The 19,009-nt window shown below is 40.1% G+C and overlaps 1 protein-coding gene across 2 annotated transcripts in view; it reads left to right on the top strand.

Moving 5' to 3' along the window:
- The window catches only part of fstl5 (follistatin-like 5), a 92,416-nt gene extending 73,682 nt beyond the window's left edge, over positions 1–18,734 (top strand). For both annotated transcript variants that reach the window (XM_026999290.3, XM_026999291.3), the window contains exons 11-16: positions 5,616–5,642; positions 5,856–5,974; positions 8,335–8,484; positions 11,079–11,186; positions 11,722–11,846; positions 16,240–18,734. In XM_026999290.3, the coding sequence (XP_026855091.1) occupies positions 5,616–5,642; positions 5,856–5,974; positions 8,335–8,484; positions 11,079–11,186; positions 11,722–11,846; positions 16,240–16,942 (1,232 nt within the window). In that variant the 3' untranslated portion in view covers positions 16,943–18,734. The remainder of the gene's footprint in view (positions 1–5,615; positions 5,643–5,855; positions 5,975–8,334; positions 8,485–11,078; positions 11,187–11,721; positions 11,847–16,239) is intronic.
- Positions 18,735–19,009: the final 275 nt, after the last annotated feature.

Here is a 19,009-nt window from a genome sequence, read left to right as displayed (position 1 = left end):
TTAAAGTAATTGCTTACCACTGGGCATTCACAGATAAAGACATGCTAAGAGTCATACAGAGCCATACTAAAACTAAACTAAAACTCAACTAAACTAAACTCAACTAAACTAAAAACTAAAAACTAAAAATTAAAAACTAAAGCTTTTAGTAAAGTAAGGAATGTGTGAAAGGTCACAGCATAACGTTCACTGCAATTTCGTCGCCTGAGTATCCCTAACTGTTCTTCTTGTTGTCAGGTTTTGTTCAAATGAGTGTCTTTTATCTTGGGGTGTGCTTTAAGTCTAGCGCTAATGTTGGATTTATGCACTGCTTAAGTACTGAAGCTCTTCCTAGCAGATGGCTCTTGAATGAACAGGTGCGATTTCTTTTCCTATAGGTGCAGTATTTACGATGTAATTAGTCTATGTATCGGTCTCTATTGAACCTTGAAGGGAGCAATGCGTTGCAAATGTACACTGTCCCATGTGTTGTACACATTAGCCGGCATACAGGCCATTACCACTCAGTGGTGTACTGTGGATCTTTCTTTTAAAAGCTTATAAAACACATATGCAAGAACAAGGAGGCAGCCTGGTAGTCAGAGAAGTAATGTGGGTGCCAATACGCTTTAACTGGTAAAACAGTGTTTTTAAGCTTATTGGATTTAGGACATGTATTCCAAAGACCAGATCAAAGGGTGTTGTTGTTATGCGAAGTGTTTAGTGATGTAGGTGGGTTTTGCAGGAGCCCTGGTCTTAGTCAAAGGGCACACCATCCTCCCTCAGGTTGTCATTGCAAGGGAGTTGGGAGATGTAGTCCATGGACAGAGTTCAGAAGGTTAGGTGTTGTAGTTCAGCGGATGTGAGAGGATGTGAGAGCTGTGACCTGATAATGCGCAAACAGAAGGAAGTTCATACACAGGCCAGGCAGCTTGAGACATGTCCCATGTTCCACCTGCATGCATAATGCATGGGTGATCATTCCCCCTTTACAATCCCTGCCCCTCTCATTTGAAGCCTGCTAATCTTTGCCCTTTGATGTCTGTTTTGATGTAAGGACTCCCCCTCCAGCTGGTCCACACAAGTTTCTTCCTGGCTCTGTTAATAACACTGCCATCATCACTGGCCACTTCTCTGATGTCATTTTATAACTATTACAAAGGTTTAGATGTTGCACTGACTAAAATGTACCTTTGCACATAATGTTTATGGTTTTTGTAGTGTGTATATAGATATATAGCTATATATAGATATAGAGTGTAAATAGATATATAGCTGTCTCTTTGACTGTCTCTATGGATAAGAAGAGGGTTTCAGTACTGTCACTGAAGATAATTTTACACATTACTTCTAATGTGTGAAGACAAGAGCCTATGCCTAGGATAATATATGACTCTCAGTCAACCCTATCTTGGATGATGAGATACATCATGTATTACCTCTCACGTTTAGGCAGATAATATGGTTGGATCTTTTCCTGTGAACATTATGGCTGTGAATACTATGCAAGCTACTTCCAACATCCCAGATAAGATATCTTCAAATAAACACATAAGTTTGTTTTATTAACTAAAATGTTTATCAACTTCTATCCAAAGTGGGCTTCAGCTGACAATCATTTGATACTAATAAATGGAGATATTATAAGTAAAAAGTTTACTTTAGCCCACTAATTTTCCATGTTAGTATTGCTCAACAGCCAATATTCTGAGTTCCATATTACATATGTGGATAGTCCCTGCTTAAAAGCAAAAAGCAAATTGTATCTTTTTCTTATTTAAGTACACTTTGTGGTCAGCAAGTGAGTATTGTGTGGATCTCTGAAGAGCAATAACATGAAGAGATCAAACGCATTACATACCAGAAATTGTGGTGGCAAACAGATGTGAACAGTGCACTACTCTGGGACTCTGGGACTGCCTTTCTTCTGTAATATACTGCCAATGCCTTAGTTACAGGCTCAGTATACTTGCATGTATCCAGGGAAAATGTGGTGGACAGTTTTAAAAGACTTACCAGATTGACAGTAACACATCATATTATATGTCTTAGCTCATTTTGTAGCATTTCTGCTTCTTTCATCCTTACTACCAGCACATGCTAAAAAAAAAAAAATGTTATAAAGTCACATACAAAACATCTATTTTGTGAGGGCAAAATAGATGTTTCTTCCTAAAGTCTTATTTGCTGTGATCTAGATTTAAAAAAATTATATAGTTTGATTTGTTTATATCTGCTTTTATCTGCTCATTAGCAGACACACGCGATACAATTTGATATGATTGAAATGAGGTGAAATGAGGTGCATTTGAAATGAGGTGCAATTGTGCTCATCTATTCAGAAGAGCAGAGGAAGTGTCACTGCCCTAGCTTGCAGAGCAAATCTCCATGGCCTCAAGGCAGTGAGGTAAACATCATTTATTCAAAAGCTGCAGACAACAACAACAGCAACAAAAACATAGCACTTGAGTTGGCGGATGAATAATAGAATTCCAAGGTGAGTTATAATCCAGAGGGAAACACAGAAAAGGGGCAGATGAAAAATTTTTAATAATCCCCCACAGAACTATATATATATATATATATATATATATATATATATATATATATATATATATATATATATATATATATATATATATAGACTACCCCTAAAGTACGCATTTGAATTATTCTCTTTCCCACATGGCTTTTGTCTTCCCAAAATCCATAAGATCGCCAGTCATTTGTCAACCTATCACAGCCGAAGTCTGAACAGTCTTCTAGTTGGCCCTCACTGTCATTCTCCTCTCTGGCTGTAGGTTTGCTGTCAAGATCATCTCTCCTCACACTATAATTTGGGGTTTCATGCTGTCACCCACCATGGCATGCTGGATGTACCCACCACTGTTCTCCACTGCCCCATGTCATAACCCAGGCTTCCTGACAGCCGGAAGAGCCCCTGTTCCTTTTTAAGAAGCTGTGTTGAGGACCAAGTAGGGTCAGGGATTCTCTGGCTTGGCGCTACAGGCCAAAAACTGCAAAAATTATTTTTAGTTGTCTTGAGTGTATGTTCTGTGTATGATGTAAGAAGCACAAAACACAGAACTGCATATACAATTCAGTGGTAAAAGAAATCGCTAGCTAAATCAAAAGAACTGAAGTGTTTTCTGAATATCACCAATTTGAGTGGGTTCAAATGACTGCTCTAAAGCAGTCCTTCAGTTTGCTCAGTGCATCAGAGAACCTAGGTGAACCTGCATAGCCAACCCGAACACACTGGAATCTTTTTTTCCTCTGTGATGTGCAGGTTTCATTGGTTAAGTTGCAAGCTTGTCACTGCTGGCTAAGAATACCATTACTTACCTTCACTCGTTCTGTCTACCTGACACGGCACTCTGTGTCACAGACGGTGAGAAGGATCCATTTGGCACAGCTTCACATTGGGCATTTCTACGGAAATCAGGGGCTCCTTATATAGATTCTTCAGTTCTCTAGTATCCGGGCACTCAGTAGGATTGGACGTCTCTTAAGACAGCTTATTTTGGCTTCAAGTGGTGGTGTGTTAGGCTTCTCAAGTAAAATTACCCCCTAAACAAGCACTGGTACATTTACACATGGACCTTAAGCAATAGTGGGGAGATTTGAACAGATGTAATCAGAATTCAATCACAAGTCTTTTTCAACTGTACATTAATTGTAAAATTTCTCAGTAGAAATTCTCTGTAGCTACCATGTAATGTCTCTATTGTGTCTTTGGCATCTCAGAATTTCTGTGCCCAAAGCAAATCTAGCCAACAGTAGCTTAACATTGTTTATTAAGCTTGAAAATATATAACCAAATAACCTTTAATTTTTTATTTTTATATCTTCCCAGGGAAACCACCCAGAACTTCACATAGTGGAGCTAGTTCTTCTTTTGTTAACTGTAGACATAAGTAGGACATTTTGCATTCCTTGATGTAAGACCAGCAGCCTTATTTACTCATTCAGTCTCACTAGTCAAATGTGCAATTTAGTGTGAAAGGGAAAGACAGACCTTAGACACTTGCCATGATTCAGTTTCCATTCGTTTTGCAGGGCTAATTGCAATCTGACTGGCTTCTGACTGGTATGCAGTGGCAGGGTGCCTCACCCTACTGACTTCCTGACCACTGGTACCTTTGACAAAGCATTGCATAAACAAATGTCCGGTGCATTCCTGGTGTTCAGAATGTGTGTGCCTGAGAGAGCTGATTTTTGCTGCTGGGCTTCGTTTCTCCAAAACTCAGAGCAGGTTGGGCAGAGAGGTGCCCTTGTTGTTGCTGTCCAAATACGGATGAGCAGCCCTGTGATATATGAGCTGTGTATATGGCCAGAGCTCTCAGTCTCCATCTCTGGTGATGAATAGCATCAATACCCTGTGTTATTGGAGAGGATTGGGACTACACAGAGCTGATCTTCTTAAATCTGCCATTCTGCTGGTTAGTCAATGGGGAAGAACACAATTATTTCCCTACAACTTTTCTCTTTCATATGCCGTTAATATCCTCCCTTCTAGCTTTTGTGCTCTCATAAGACTTGTAATGAGCATCGTTGTGGAAATGGATGCACAGATATGTAATATAGACAATGAATCAGCACTTTTGAAACCTGAAATTTATTCAAGTAGCAATTCAGTTCTTTTAACACCTGTAGAGGAATAGAGATTGGGAGAGAGGGAGAGAGAGAGAGTACTATGGGTTAGATAAGAATCGTGAGCTATGGAAGATTGCTTTGCAAACAGTTGGGAGATAGAAGTAGAAAGAGAATTAGGCAGAAAAGAGAAGGAGACAAATAATCTGAGGTCACATGGCTATAGTCTGGAAGAGTGTGACACCACAATGACACAAACCAAGATTTTATCCATTATTGCTCTTGCTGTAATGTAGTGGTCATTTTTTGATAATGAGGTAATGAGGTATATTCATTAGCAGAATATTACGGACAAATGTATTGTCCATATATAATGCCATTGTTGTCTCTGGCATTTTTATTTTTATTTACTTTATGAGGAAAGATTTCCATAGGAACAATTCATTAGTCTTATGGGTCATTGTGCCATGAGTTTGATGTCATTCTTCATAGCCACCTGAACCATGAAAACCAATTTGATATATTTTAAATGAGTAATTCTAGTTTTTAATTTTAATATAAAAACTGTTTCATACTGGTTACAGTATATGAATAGGGGGTAAAATAAGATTATTTATTTGTGAATATATGTGTGTGTGCGTGTGTGTGTGAGTTTAAGGTCTCAGCATGCTAACCTCTGTATAAAACATTGATAGCACTGCATTTGTTACCATGGTATTGATGGCACTGTATTGATTGTGAGCTCATGAGGGTACACTGATTGAATGCATCACGTCAGGATGCAGCATATAATTACCTCTGTCATATAAAATACAGCTCTCTGGTGGGTGGAGCTAGCAATCACACAGACTGTGAAACAATGTAGTCTGCAAGGTTTAGATGATTGTAATAATTTGTCCTGCCCAGATAGAGATCTGGAGAAAAAAAATTATATAGATGTAAGGGTGAAGGTTGCCAACATTAGATTTTATGGTTTCTTTTCTCTTCTGTTCTTCTCTTTTATCTCATGTCCTTCTCATGCTTTTCTCTTTCCTCTCTTGTAGTTGCAAATATTCTGTGGAGGGAAGAAGGTATGTAAGGTTCTTTTTTAAGCTTGATCATTCCACTGCATGTTGTAATTTCTCCACAAGCAATTATGTCCAATTAAAGTTTAATTTCTTGCATTTTTAACAATTATAAAAATAAGTGGCTTACATTCAGCTTTTACTCTGTCTCCTAGTGGGAGCAGCTCTGAGATGCTACTGCTATAATTGCCTAATGCAGTAACTTGTCTCCTACACCAGGTCTAGGCATTGGGAATATGTTCTATGTTTTTTATGAAGATGGCATCAAAGTTATTCAGCCAGTTGCATGTGAGATCCAGAGGCACATCAAACCCAGTGAGAAGCTCCTGAGCCTGCAGGTGAGTGTTCACATAACAGAAAAAGACATTAAATTTAAATCCTCTCTGCAAAGAGAAGAAGGAACCCCCTGGCTCGTCCTCTGTGCGGATCACCTCTGAATAAACTACTAAACTAACTTTATGGGTGTTGCTCTGGGCTGTTTACAAACAGACCACTTTCATTTCACAGAAACTTTGTGTGTGATATATATTTGTAATATTTCATACACGAAAAGGTAGTGAGTAACAGTGATGGGTTTGAGGATGTTACATTTTGATGTCACTAATTTCCAGTTTGAGCTATAAGTGCATTAATATGGTGAGTAATCCATTTACCTCACCTTGAGTACAGTTGTGTGTTTAAAAAACCCAACCTAAGATTTTTTTCCCCAATCATTTATTTTCTATTAGAACATGAATTGTTCAGTACACGCTACAATATTTTAAAAGCTGTGGTAATTAAAGATGCCAAGCATCAAAAACAAAAATACTTGGTGCAAGGTGAAGAGTGAGGCTGAGGACAAAAAAATGAAAGGTGTAAGTCCTGCAAGAAAACATAGAGTGTTCTCGAATCTGTCTTTCTGGAGGCCCACAGGAGCAGCCAGTCTTTTTCATGTAGAGTCGTGTTCAAAGACCTTCAGTCCAACTGGAGTCTCTGCAATCATGTTGCTCTTTCTCTATCTTGGCCAAGTTTACACGCAATAATCTGATGGCAACTTCTCCTCTGTCATGATTTCAGCTCAATCTAATTAGGTTCGAGCTCACTGTAAGATGACATACTATTAACTCCCACGTGGCAAGGTAGTAACATGGCTCTTCAGTTCTGACTCTTCAGAGTTTTCTCTCCTTGCATCTACCTCTGCTGTCTCCATCGTTTTGTGGTAGGTAGTAATGACTAGAAGAGTTACACATGTTCATAAATGAGCGTTTTGATCAGGACGCTCGTTGATGATGAGGCGGCAGTGGTGTTGTGGATCTCATCTGTGTGAATGCTGATCACCAGTCTCCTGAGAGGGACTGCAGGCTTTATTAGGACATGAAACACCCGTCAGGCCATGATGTCAGGCCGACACAAAAATGGCATTTAGGGAGGAACACTGAAGGAGAAGTACAATGGTGTTCCTCTTCAGCACTGCCGATGGGCCACGACTTTGATGTTTCCTTCTCCACTTCCCACTTTCAAGTACGTGTGCATTAATAGATTATGATGCTGATGGATAAGTTCATTACTGTTAACAGCAGCACAGTGAGTGAATGGGGAAGTACAGAAGTGCCATCCATAGAAATTGGTGATGGTCTGTGGTTTAAAAACCTTCTGTAATTTATATCAAGATTTGAGGAGCTGTTGGAGAATAGCTGGTACAAAACATCACAGTAGCTATTTTTTTCTAAGCTTTTTTCTCAGATCGTACCATTTAAAGCCATTCTACTTGCTATTTAGTGTTGAAGACAATAGCATCTTGAGGTATCCCGCATCAGCTTTACATAAATACAGAAACCTCAAGCTTCTTCAAGTCCATTAGGCCAGTGCAGTATCAGTAGGTAGGGCATTGATTAAGCGCATGGAGCTCTGTCGTAATTGCGGAAGCCATGCTGATGTGTATTGGTGAATTACTGGAGGTGCCTGGGGTACAAATCTCCTCTGCTAAGTAGGTGAGAACTCACTCATCTGATGACCACAGGAGCATGATGGAGCATCTGTTTACTAGAATTGCTGGATTACATAAGTGTTGTCAGGCTAAGTCATGGCTGGGCCAGTGTAATTCTGGCACGCTTCAGTTTGGAACAATAGCAGTTGATATAACACATTATACAAAGACCTGAGGGGTTGTGAAGAACCATTATTTTTAGTAAAAAAGCTGATAGGCAATTTTGATTGCTGTCAGTAATCATATTAACTCTAAAAAAGCAAAAGGATACTACATAACTCACAAGCAGCACAAGAACAGTAATTAAGAACAGCAGTAGAACAGTAATTAAGAACACTGAAGTTAGGCTTTGCATCAACTTACTGCAAAGCAGTACCGATGCCCTTACACACTGATTCTCTTCCTTGTTATTTTGGCAATTTATCAAAGCTTGAGTAGCAGATAATTACAGTTTCTTTTAGCAACTTTAGGCCATTTAAAAGTAAATTTCTAGTTCAGCTAAATATCTAAAATCTGAGCAGGTGGTCTCCCCTGAGTTCCACACAGCACCATTCCTAATTCAGCAGTACCCAAACAGAGGCCATGGAGAATTTGAATACACCTTGCCATATGTTTCACAGAAATATTGTGAGGGCTAGTCTTTCTCCACAGGAGAGTTGCTTGCCTTAAGATTCAACAGTGTTCACATTATTTATAATTCTCTGATTCTCTGACTTTTGTTGTTTTGTAAAGGAGGAGGTTTGCCCGAAAGTGGAGGGGGAAGACAAACAGAAGTGTGTGTGGACGTCGGCCGTAAATGTGAAGGATAAGTTCATCTATGCCACCCAGCCGCTGCTGAACAGGGTGCTGATTGTAGACATCCAATCCCAGAAGGCTGTCCAAGTAAGCCAGTGAATCAATGATAATTACTTCTACTAACAGTGGACTGGGAGCATATCTTGTCTCCAGTTGTCTAATGATACTGTTGGGAGTCTGGTCCACTGACAACAGAAGTGATATTTTCTTGGATAATTCATGTGTGATGATTACTTGAAGTGTATGCCTGTTGCTACATAATATTTTGCTTAACTCTCTCAGACATATTCTAACATCTAATGGGCTTCTTTTACCCATTACAACATAGCTCATGGTATGGTTACAAAAACAGTTGAATTTTAGTTTATTCTTGTAAACACAAGCATCTGATTTTCATGGTAATCATTGTATCGTCAGTGTCAGTGAGAACCATAAATCACCTCTCAGTTAGACAGAGAGATGTGCTTGGATGAACTGTAAGTAATCACTGGTTTTACATAGTACATATTTCTTCAGTATTGAGTCCTAAGTGAGAGCCTTCAAACTTAGCCGAGTTCATAAAAGTGTTACACAAGTCTAAGTTCTTTCTGAGTCTTTGAATCTTTAGAGGATTGTGTAGCTACAGTTGTTTTGTTTGGATTTTTTCTTCCTCAAGTCTTATAACATAAACAAATGCTTGTGTTGCAGGTGGGAAACCCTAGTCTTTATGCTTTATGTTTGCTTACTTAATCTTAGTATCAGACTCAGACTCAGACATGCTGTGTTGAAAGCTTTACTTGTTGTGGAACCCTTCTGTTCTGTTGACTGTTTGTATCTGTATCTATTGTTGCATTTTGGGAATGATGTGTGTTGCTTCCATGGCTGAGACGGAGTCTGCTGGTGGCTAGAGTCGACCTAACTTGTCAAGACATGACATGTGACAGTGATATGAATGTCAGCTTTGTAGCAATAGATTTCTTCTCCACCCTTGCAAAAGATGCACCATTTCTTGATGATCACATTAACTGGAAACGTGTCTGCTCTTGGATTGGCAGGCTTTTAATCTCAGCATCAGACTGAAAAGGCTGACTTTTCTCAGGTGAAACCTTTAAACGGAAACGTTTCCTAAAGACTGAAAGCCTTTGGCAAATCTTGATACCTGAGTGGGCCTAAGTAAAAACTCACAAGCTGAAAAGGGGTGGAGTTATACTGGCCAAGCATGTGATTTCTGGTTTGCAGAAACAGCAGTAGGTCTGTCTTAGAATATCAATCAAGCCTGTATCTTATGACATCATTTGGCTTAGAGGTATTGCCAGTGTGTTTGTGATAGAAGTAGCAGGGAGGAGGCTGGCAGGAAACTGGCAGGTATGCCAGGTGGATAAATCTAGCTGTCTCTCTCAGTCCTGATTGGTGCCAGCAGGTGTCTCTCACCCTGACAGCTTTGCCCAGGAAGCCTCAGGATGCCTTTTGTTGTAGTTCTGGGCTTGTTATTTGGGCACCTGGAGATTTGGCTTCATTATCTGAGATTAGCAAGTGCTAATTAGCCACCTGATCCAGCAAAGATGGAAGAAAGAAGGGGGTGCTTCGAGGACTTGCCCAAAACAATCAAAGACTGAGCACATAACATTAAAATCTTTGAATTTCATTATATGTAGCAGTCATAGGTTTACTCAATTTTTTTTTAATTTCATATATGAAAATCTGTGGATATTTCAAGTTTTTGGTGATATGGATCTGACATGTCTGAAAATGTCTGGATATCTCAGGTTTTTGTGATATGGATATCACATATGAAAATCTCCAGACATTTCAGCAGACTTGCTGAAAGTCTCAGAGAGGACCATCTCTGAGGGCTCCAGTCTAATCTATCTGAAAGATGTAATGGAACTGCTGATCCACTGATGAGTGGATCATGCATGGATTTCACATTGAGTCAAGACACTTTCATTTCCTTCAGCCTATACAGGAAGTATCACTTTCCCCATGTCCTTTCCATCCTACATTGTCAAATTGGTCTTTGTAAAAATTGTCTTTGATTAGAAGCATTTCCCCATAGGTGTTTTAAATTAAATTCCTGTTTAACACTTTTCTGAACTGTCAAAAATGTTCATGGCAATTGGTTCATGGCAGTGAAAAGAGCAGAATGCTGTTTTAGGTTCTGGGTGTGAAAGCATGGATTTTCTAGTGTCAGTGTGTATATGTTCAGAGGTGTCTGAAATTCACACACACACACAAAATGCTTTTTGGCTTGACATTCTTGTGAAGAAAATCCACCGGTGAGTGATTGAGTATGGGTTCAGAGTAATTGTTAGCACTCTGTTACAAAACATGGCTCCATAACCGAACACATTGAATTAAAAAAAAAAAACTTCCATCTGTTCTTTTAAATGCTTTCTTTGTGTCAAGGCTGAGTGCCTCCTAAATTCATGGAAAAATATGGAAGGTGTGAAGAATGTTAAAACACAAGGGGCCAAGGTTCTCTGTGCCTTGTAATGATCTAAAGTCCTTGAGAACTGCGTGTTCAGAATGAATGAGGGTCAATGGTCTACTTTTCATGATATGACTCATTTTTTAATGAACAGTCAACAATTAATTGTTAATCGAATTCTATGACTTTGTCTTTTTCTTGATAACAGATGGCTCCATTGCAGTGAATAATGTATTCTTGATTGCAGAGATTGACTCAATTTTTTTTATTGTAGACTGTGAATACGGACAAGGTCCCAGTGATGCTCCATTATGACAAATCTCATGACCAAGTATGGATTCTGAGCTGGGGAGATCTGGAGAAGAACTTCCCAACCCTCCAGGTTAAGAAGAAATTGTATATTATCCCATATTATATTGCACATTGTAGACGATTACCTCTCCCACCTGCCCATACTCGTACTCTTGATGATATAAATTAACTTTAATCCCCACATCTGCTACTGGCTCTCACATCTGTCACTCAGCGCCATTTGAGTCTATATCACATCTTGTTAAAGGCTGATCTCAAACATGAGTGGGAGAATGTTCTTGTCAAGCACTCCCAATATCCTCCTCCAGTCCCCTAATGATTTTTGCTGACATTTTCAGGCCGGCCACAAATGATGAACTGTGATTGAATTAGCATAGCAGGAAGTCCCCATGGAGGCACATTTGAAATAACTGCCCTGACTAAAGCTCTAAGCTATGGCATCCCTGACGCAACCTCATCATTGTGAGCGCACGCTGAGAAGACAGCTCTCATAACTATGGCCACTGCGCCACTGCAAACTGCCAGCAAAGTGTCAACCCAGCACCAACACAACGCGCTCTTTTGTAATGTTGTGCTGAATGTGTGATCCTCTCTCTGTGGGTCAGGTGATCAAGCAGGCCAGCGGCAGTACGCCCCATCACACCATCCACACACAGCTGGTCGGCCGTCGCTTCGACAGCGTGGATGACTTCTTCATCCCTTCCTCAAGCCTCACCGTCACACACATCAGGTAGGACAGAAAGAGGTGTGGCATGCATCACAGCAGCCCTCCATGTTTGCAAAAATGCAGCCGTGATTGTGTCCAAGTCGGGCCGAGCTGGTTTGAGCTGCATGAATCATGCTAGAGGATTGACATTAGGCCCTAATATCCCATGTAATGTATTCACAGTCACTTGCATTTTGGAGTAGCTTTAGCACTCACAGAGACAAGAGTGGTGAGATTAAACCCTAAATAAACAACACAAGACAAGCTGACTGGAAAAGGAAATCTCATTTGATTTGATTTAATCCAGACTGAAGATTACTGAGCATGTACCTCTGATCTTCTTTTTTTTTCCAATGGTGGCAGATGATATTTGCTTTTGATTTGCTATGCTAACAAGAAATAAGCCAAACTGGTGAAAAAAGGTTGGTTTCACTGAGGCCTGTAGCCACTGAGGCCTGTAGTCACTGAGGCCTGTAGCCACTGAGGCCTGTCGTGGATATTACATTTTAAATCTTCTCTGCACTATATAGTTTACATATAAGTCACACACCCCTACCTGACTGAAGGTATAAATTAAGTCTGGATCACTAATGGCCAATTTAAAATCTTTTCAGACCAATCCAATTGAAGCAGCCATGGCCTCTCAAGGGTCAGGGCTGCTTGTAGAGTATTACTGGCTTGTAGAGTATTACTGGCTTGATGCCAATGGCCTTCCCTCCTGATTTTTGCTCTGTGTATCAGCTTTTGTGAGGTGCTAAAATGAGCTTTGATGTGTCATAACCCTGGTCTTAGGCCTCATGAATCAATGGCTTCAAGGAGACTGACAGATCAAATCACAAAAGCCCCTACTTTTTGTTCTCTGGCTCAGAGAGATTGTCAAACACAACAATGGGTGGCAGGCTTTGGGGCAGGTTAGGAGGTCCCCAAAGAAGAGCTGCAGATTTGCTTCTGAATACAATCAGGGACTCGTGTCAGTGAGGTGGCACATCGCACACAAGCCCAGTTTAGTTCCCTGTTCAACTCAGGCCCCTAAAAATCATTTAACACACACACATATGTGTACACAGATGCTTGCACAGACACACACACACACACAGGAGCCCTGTAGAAGTATTCAAACACAGTCTCACAAATAGAAATTCATAGAAATTCACAAGAGGCAGGTAGTATGGAAAGTTTGGAATGGCTACAATTTCCAGTGATTCTTCATTGATCAGATTGTCCTGCTCATTCATATTCTCTGTGAACTACATCTCCCTGAGAGCCTGGGAGTACACTTCAACTCCGTGTGATGCTATTTAGCAGTGCCGTGCTATCTCTGTCCATCCCCCAGTGTGGTAACATGGACGTCTCAGAGATGCAGGACAGCCCCATGTTAAACGAGGGCACTGCAATGTAGCAGAGGCATCACAGTGCACTCCAGATAAGGACTAGCACTCTTTATACTCAGTTACATCTGTAAAGTTATTACATTTCTAAATGGATAAGTAATTATTGGCTGTGTTTCCATGAACTCGAATAATCTATTAAGTGGTTTTGTCAAAACTAAGTAACCAGTCCTGTTTTATTGAGGAATTCAAATGTATCTTCGGTAAAAAATAAATAAATTATAAAAATAAATATTTTTAAAAATCCAAACAAAGCAAATAACTTTCCACACAACTGTTGCTTCACATTATATTCTGTTTCTAGTCAATAAGGTGATGTTGTCACAGGCAAAGAAACATGCAGATAAAAAAGAAAGAAAGAGAAGCAAACGTGAGTCTCCAGCTAACATAGAACATGCACCACCTGATGTTGAACATAAACAAGATGTGATGAAGATGTGATGAAGCAAACACAAGAACACAACATAAGTCCACGTGCGCTGCCGAATGCCGGTAGCTGTCAGCAGGAAAGGGGTGACACCGTTACATATGCAAGGTCATCCAATGTGTTTTTGACCAAAGATGTGACTAAAAACTGTTGGGAGAGTTTCTTTGTGGTCAAAACTCTAGCACATAAGGCATGTCAAATTCTTTTTCAACTCCCTCTGCATGGTAAGATTGAGATAATGATTAATGTTGCATTTTGTTAAAACAATTATAGTAATACTTTAACAGCAAGGTACCTGTTAACACCAGAGGACTTTTACAATGAAAATGACTAAATTCCAGTAACCCTAATCCTAGAAACCTTCCATCTTTCATCTGTTTTGAGGCTCAGAAAAGGTGTTAATTTCAAATGCTCATTCAGTCTCAATTTCTTATGAATGATGTAACCCATGTTTTTACATTTACAGCATTTAGCTGATGCTTTTATCCAGAGCAACTTACAATTATGTCTGAATACAACTTGAATAATTAAGGGTTAAGGGCCTTGCTCAGGGGCCCAACAGTGGCAACTTGGCAATGGTGGAGTTTAAACTGGCAACCTTCCGATTACAAGTCAAGTACCTTAATCACTGAGTTACCACTGCCCCCATATAAATATGCCCATGTAAATATAATCAGTTTAATGAATAAATGTAATTTATATACCAAAGGAAAACTGTGCTGCAATTACAGGCAGGTTGTCAGATTACTCCAGGATCCCCAAACCTTCTCCCTAACACAGTGAGCAATAACACCCTGCAGAACTCTCATTCTTTATATTCATGGAGTTCCTGTCATATTTCTATCAGGACTTATGTGAATGGGAAATTCATTTGTAGACTGTACAGAAGTCTTTTTGTCTGATTTCTTTTAATTGTAGAAAGTCATTTTCATATGGATTAATTTAAGAATAACCTTTTTTTAAGGATTATATTAGTTTTTCCGCAGTGGCTTGATGAAATGTGTAAAGCAAGGTGTCTGAGCAGAGGTCTTGCAGCAAAGGAAGGCAATCTTTACTTTCTTTGCATCTGAAAAGTGCTCTCTGATGTGCAGGGGAGGACATCACTTTCATTAATTACACTCCTGCAGGGATTTATAAACAGCAGAATCAATAGCGATGCTTAAAGTACACAAGAAGGTGTGCAAAGAGGTTAGCTAGCTTTATTATTCTTTGCTATAACCTTTTTCAGTGAATAGACAGACTTTATGGTGATACAAAATAAAAGGCGTTATCTCTTCTGACACCTGAGCTATAGGCACTCGAAACTGCCTTGGCGGCCTTAGGTGGCTGTCAGAAGAAAACTCAGTTATCCAACTGAAGCAGATACACAAGACTGTGTACCTGTTTGCAATACCACTTTCACACCTCTTGGTAGAACATTAGGTTACAATGCAGGAGCAATTCGTGCTTCAGGTGCGCTCCTGCTACATTGCTCTGGTGGCTCAGATAATTCCATGCTTCCTATTCACCAGAGAGGATGCTTTAGAGAAAGGGCTTATCAGAAAGGAACTTCAGTGTATCAGAGCTAAACTGTAATACATGGTGTCCCAGCAGAACACTTTGGAGCATGTTTACCTGGGGACAATCAGACTTGAACTTCTGTATTGCATGAAGGTTTATATTAGTTCATTCAGTGGACTTCCACATGAGTAACTTTTGAAAAAACGTTACCTAGAAGATAAGAACACTGTGAGACCCATGGTTACTTATGGTTCATGCTATGCATCTGGTGTTTGATTCTGCAAACAGCATGATGTATATTCTCATATAGCGAGTGACTAGTTGATATTTGAAGACATATGAGCAAGGGAACCCCAGAGCCTGGCTACTAGTGTAACATGGCATGTGTTGCATTAGCACATCTACAGTCACCCTATAACTGCATCCTTTTCTTTGTAATAATGGACACCCAGTGGAATCCAGGTACAGAGAGTCTCAGCCAATCAATAAAGCCCATCACCACGAATGATAAAGCGCACACTTGTGTCAGCTCAGCCTAACCCAGTTATCAGCCACATTCAAAAGCACAGCAAATCCCATGAATGACACCAGGCTCACTGTGCATGGCAGAGCTGACCTCAGGGTATCGTAAGACCTGTCACCCCTTGACGTTTCTCTCGCTAACTTTTGCTTCGCAGGTTTTACACATTCTTCTGGGAGAGGTATCTAATGGCCCTAGCTGTTTGCCTTTTTGCAGTTTTAATATATGTGCATGATTGAGATTTGACCTGAAGTCCCTTACATGTCTGATCTTGTGAGTCCCCTGAAGACAAGGGAATACTGAGGTTTTCTTTTCACCAAAAGTTTAAAACTTACTGGTTAAACCTGGTCTGTCTCAACGTGTGATTTGATCAATAAGAGTCCCACTAGAACTAGATACCTTTACAGAGCCACTTTTTGGAAGGCATAGTGCAGCATGCAGCCTGAAGGCAGATTTTGATCTTAGCTTTAAACAGTTCAGCCAGTTAAAACTTACATTATTTGAAATTTTGTCAACTCTAAATGACATTAACAGAGGGATATAAGGAATGTCTTCATATAAGTAATATCTTTTGTATTGTAGGTTTGGAATAATCATCCATAAGAATGAGCCAACCCTGCATAAGATTGATCTTGAGACCACTTCCTATGTGAAGAACATCAGTCTGTGGGATTACGATTGCATCCCGCAGTCTCTGGCCTACTCCCACCTGGGTGGCTATTACTTCATCAACTGCAGGCCTGACTCAACCGGCGCCATGCGCCCGCAGCTGATTGTGGATGGCGTGACAGACAGCGTGATAGGCCCCAACGGGGATGTGAGTGGCACACCCTACGTCTCACCCGACGGACACTACCTCGTCAGCGTGGATGATCGCAATGGGCTCATGCGCCTGCAGCGCATCTCTGTCCGGGGCGAGATCGGCCATCCCTTTGACATCCACACCAACCTGCACCTGTCCGACCTGGCCTTCATGCCCTCGTTCACCGAGGTCAACCAGTACAACGTGTTCGGCAGCTCTGGCCAGCAGACGGACGCCTTGTTTGTGGAGCTCAGCACCGGCAACGTCAAAATGATGAAGAGTCTAAAGCAGCCCACACCAGCAGCACAGTGGCACTGGGACCGCCGGAACAGGGTCATGACCGGGAGTGGCCTTTTTGGACAGTACCTCATGACCCCTTCACAGAGTTCCCTGTTCATCCTGGATGCACGTCTGGACAAGCTCAACTGTGAAATTACTGATGTGCCCATGGGAAATACTGTAGTGTGGGTGGGGGAGGCATAGGGCACATGTGAAGAGGCATCATGGAAAAACAGTTGCACTGAATTTGGTCTGTGTTTAATTTACTGAGAGAAAATAAATTTCAAATAACCTTAAGAAATTATCAAATTGACTGTTTTAAAAACACTGTATCAGACAAGGGATGTTTATTCAAAAGTAGAGCGGGACATGCTTGTTTTTGTATACAGTGGGTAGGTTTCAGAGTAAAACAGCTAACAATTCGTCACACCGCTATTAGGTTAAATTAGCCCTAGTGTCTTATAAAGAAATTTAGTAAAACATAATTTTATTTTGAGACACCAGGATGGTTATAGATGTGTAAATCAATATGAATGATAGAAAATTCATGATATTACTTAGAAAAATTGATATCAAAGAAAAGACATATATGGCTAACCATTTTTGGTACATTATAAACCATCTTTGGTTCAGTAAATCCTTCCCACCCAAATCCTACAATATATTTGGGCTCAATGTTTTTCCTGTGCCTTGAAGGAATACTCACTGAAAACAAGAACAAAAATAAAATCAGTTATTTTACCTGAGACTGTTGATAATCCCCCCGACCCCCACCCCCACCCCATGGCCTTTGCATGTAGGGAGAGAAAAACATAAATTCTACCTGTTTATACATTTGAAATCCCACCAACCCTCAGCCATTTTTGATTATTAAATTGGCCTCTTGCTAAGAGATTGTCCTTGTTTGAAGTGGAGACCAAAATGTCCATTAAAATCCTGCATGACTATTTTAAACTGCTACAGGTTTGGGCATGGTAGGGATGTCAGTAGAATTGTTCGATTACAGATATAAAGTCTGTCGATACAGGCAATTTTGGATTTAAGATTAATCAGAAGAAACTTTAAGGCTGGCTTTAAGGCTAGTCTGACAAATCATTTTGATTAAAGCTACTGGCTGATAGAGAAGATAGCAGAATCTAATGGGTTTTCTGGATTTAGGGAACAGCCTGAGGAAGAGACATAACTATTGTGCTTGAGGATTGGCTTTCAGTAAATCATACAGTGTGCTATTTAGTGTGGTGTGGTATTAGACAAGCTTTGTACATTGCAAGGTTTGTATAAGTGGTGATCCTTAATTTGGCAGGTTCAGAGAGGGGTCTCCAGCCCCAATGAGGTCAGCAGCTTGGCCAGAGGAATATTCTTAGTGTAGTTAGTAGGAAGTGCAAACACACATGCACGTGACATTAAATCTTCTCCTCGGCTGCAAGAGTCTATGCATTTTCACTGACACTCAGACCAGGAGGATGAGCTTGGATTGAGCTTTTGTCAATTCTTTGACTTTATTCTTTGTCCTCTTTAGTAACTGGACATGATTTCTTTTTCTCTGTGAAGTTTCACTTTTTCTATATTCGAATTTAAAGAACACTGGGCAACCATCTTCACTGTTCGACCCTATTTTCTTCATACACCCACAGAACCCCCTCAATGACTTTATTTATGTTATGTACATAGCCAAACGGTGTGTCTTCACACCAGATGGGTGTATCCACACACCAGGAGGGTGTGTCCAGATTGCAGAAGTGTGTGTGTCTTCACACCAGTTCAGTTCTGTAATTCCCCTCCTAACTGTCTTTGCAGGCCTCAATTAGTTGAGTTTCCTGCCTCTTTTTTCTAAACAAAATAAAACTGCATTGTCATTTGTTTCACAAATAAACCAGTACATTTTGATGTCACATTCAGAGATTACATTCACATGTATGTTAACTCGTGTGCTTGTTCTTTATGTAGAAGTCATGCTTGACATTTTGGCAGTTAAATAAAGCCTATAACTTTGAAATAGTGGCTGAGGTTTCTCTTTTCTCTAACTAGAACAAATTAAGTTGAGAAAGAATTCAAATTAAATAATCAATGGTAACTGATAAAGTGAATCCATTTTAATCTTAAATCCACAAATGTGATTTTTTTTATGTGCTCATAACACTGTGAAATTTAATGAGCATGCTCACTTCTTTTCTAGGGAACTGCTTCCACTGGTCAATGGTTTAATTATGCCTTCATTATTTGACATAATGAGACCTGACTTTAAAGACCTATATTGGAAAATAGTGTGTA

This window comes from Electrophorus electricus, chromosome 16 (assembly GCF_041902795.1).
Source record: "Electrophorus electricus isolate QZ-2024a chromosome 16, ASM4190279v1, whole genome shotgun sequence".
Classification (NCBI taxonomy): domain Eukaryota; kingdom Metazoa; phylum Chordata; class Actinopteri; order Gymnotiformes; family Gymnotidae; genus Electrophorus; species Electrophorus electricus.
This window is presented reverse-complemented; position numbering and strand designations above follow the sequence as displayed.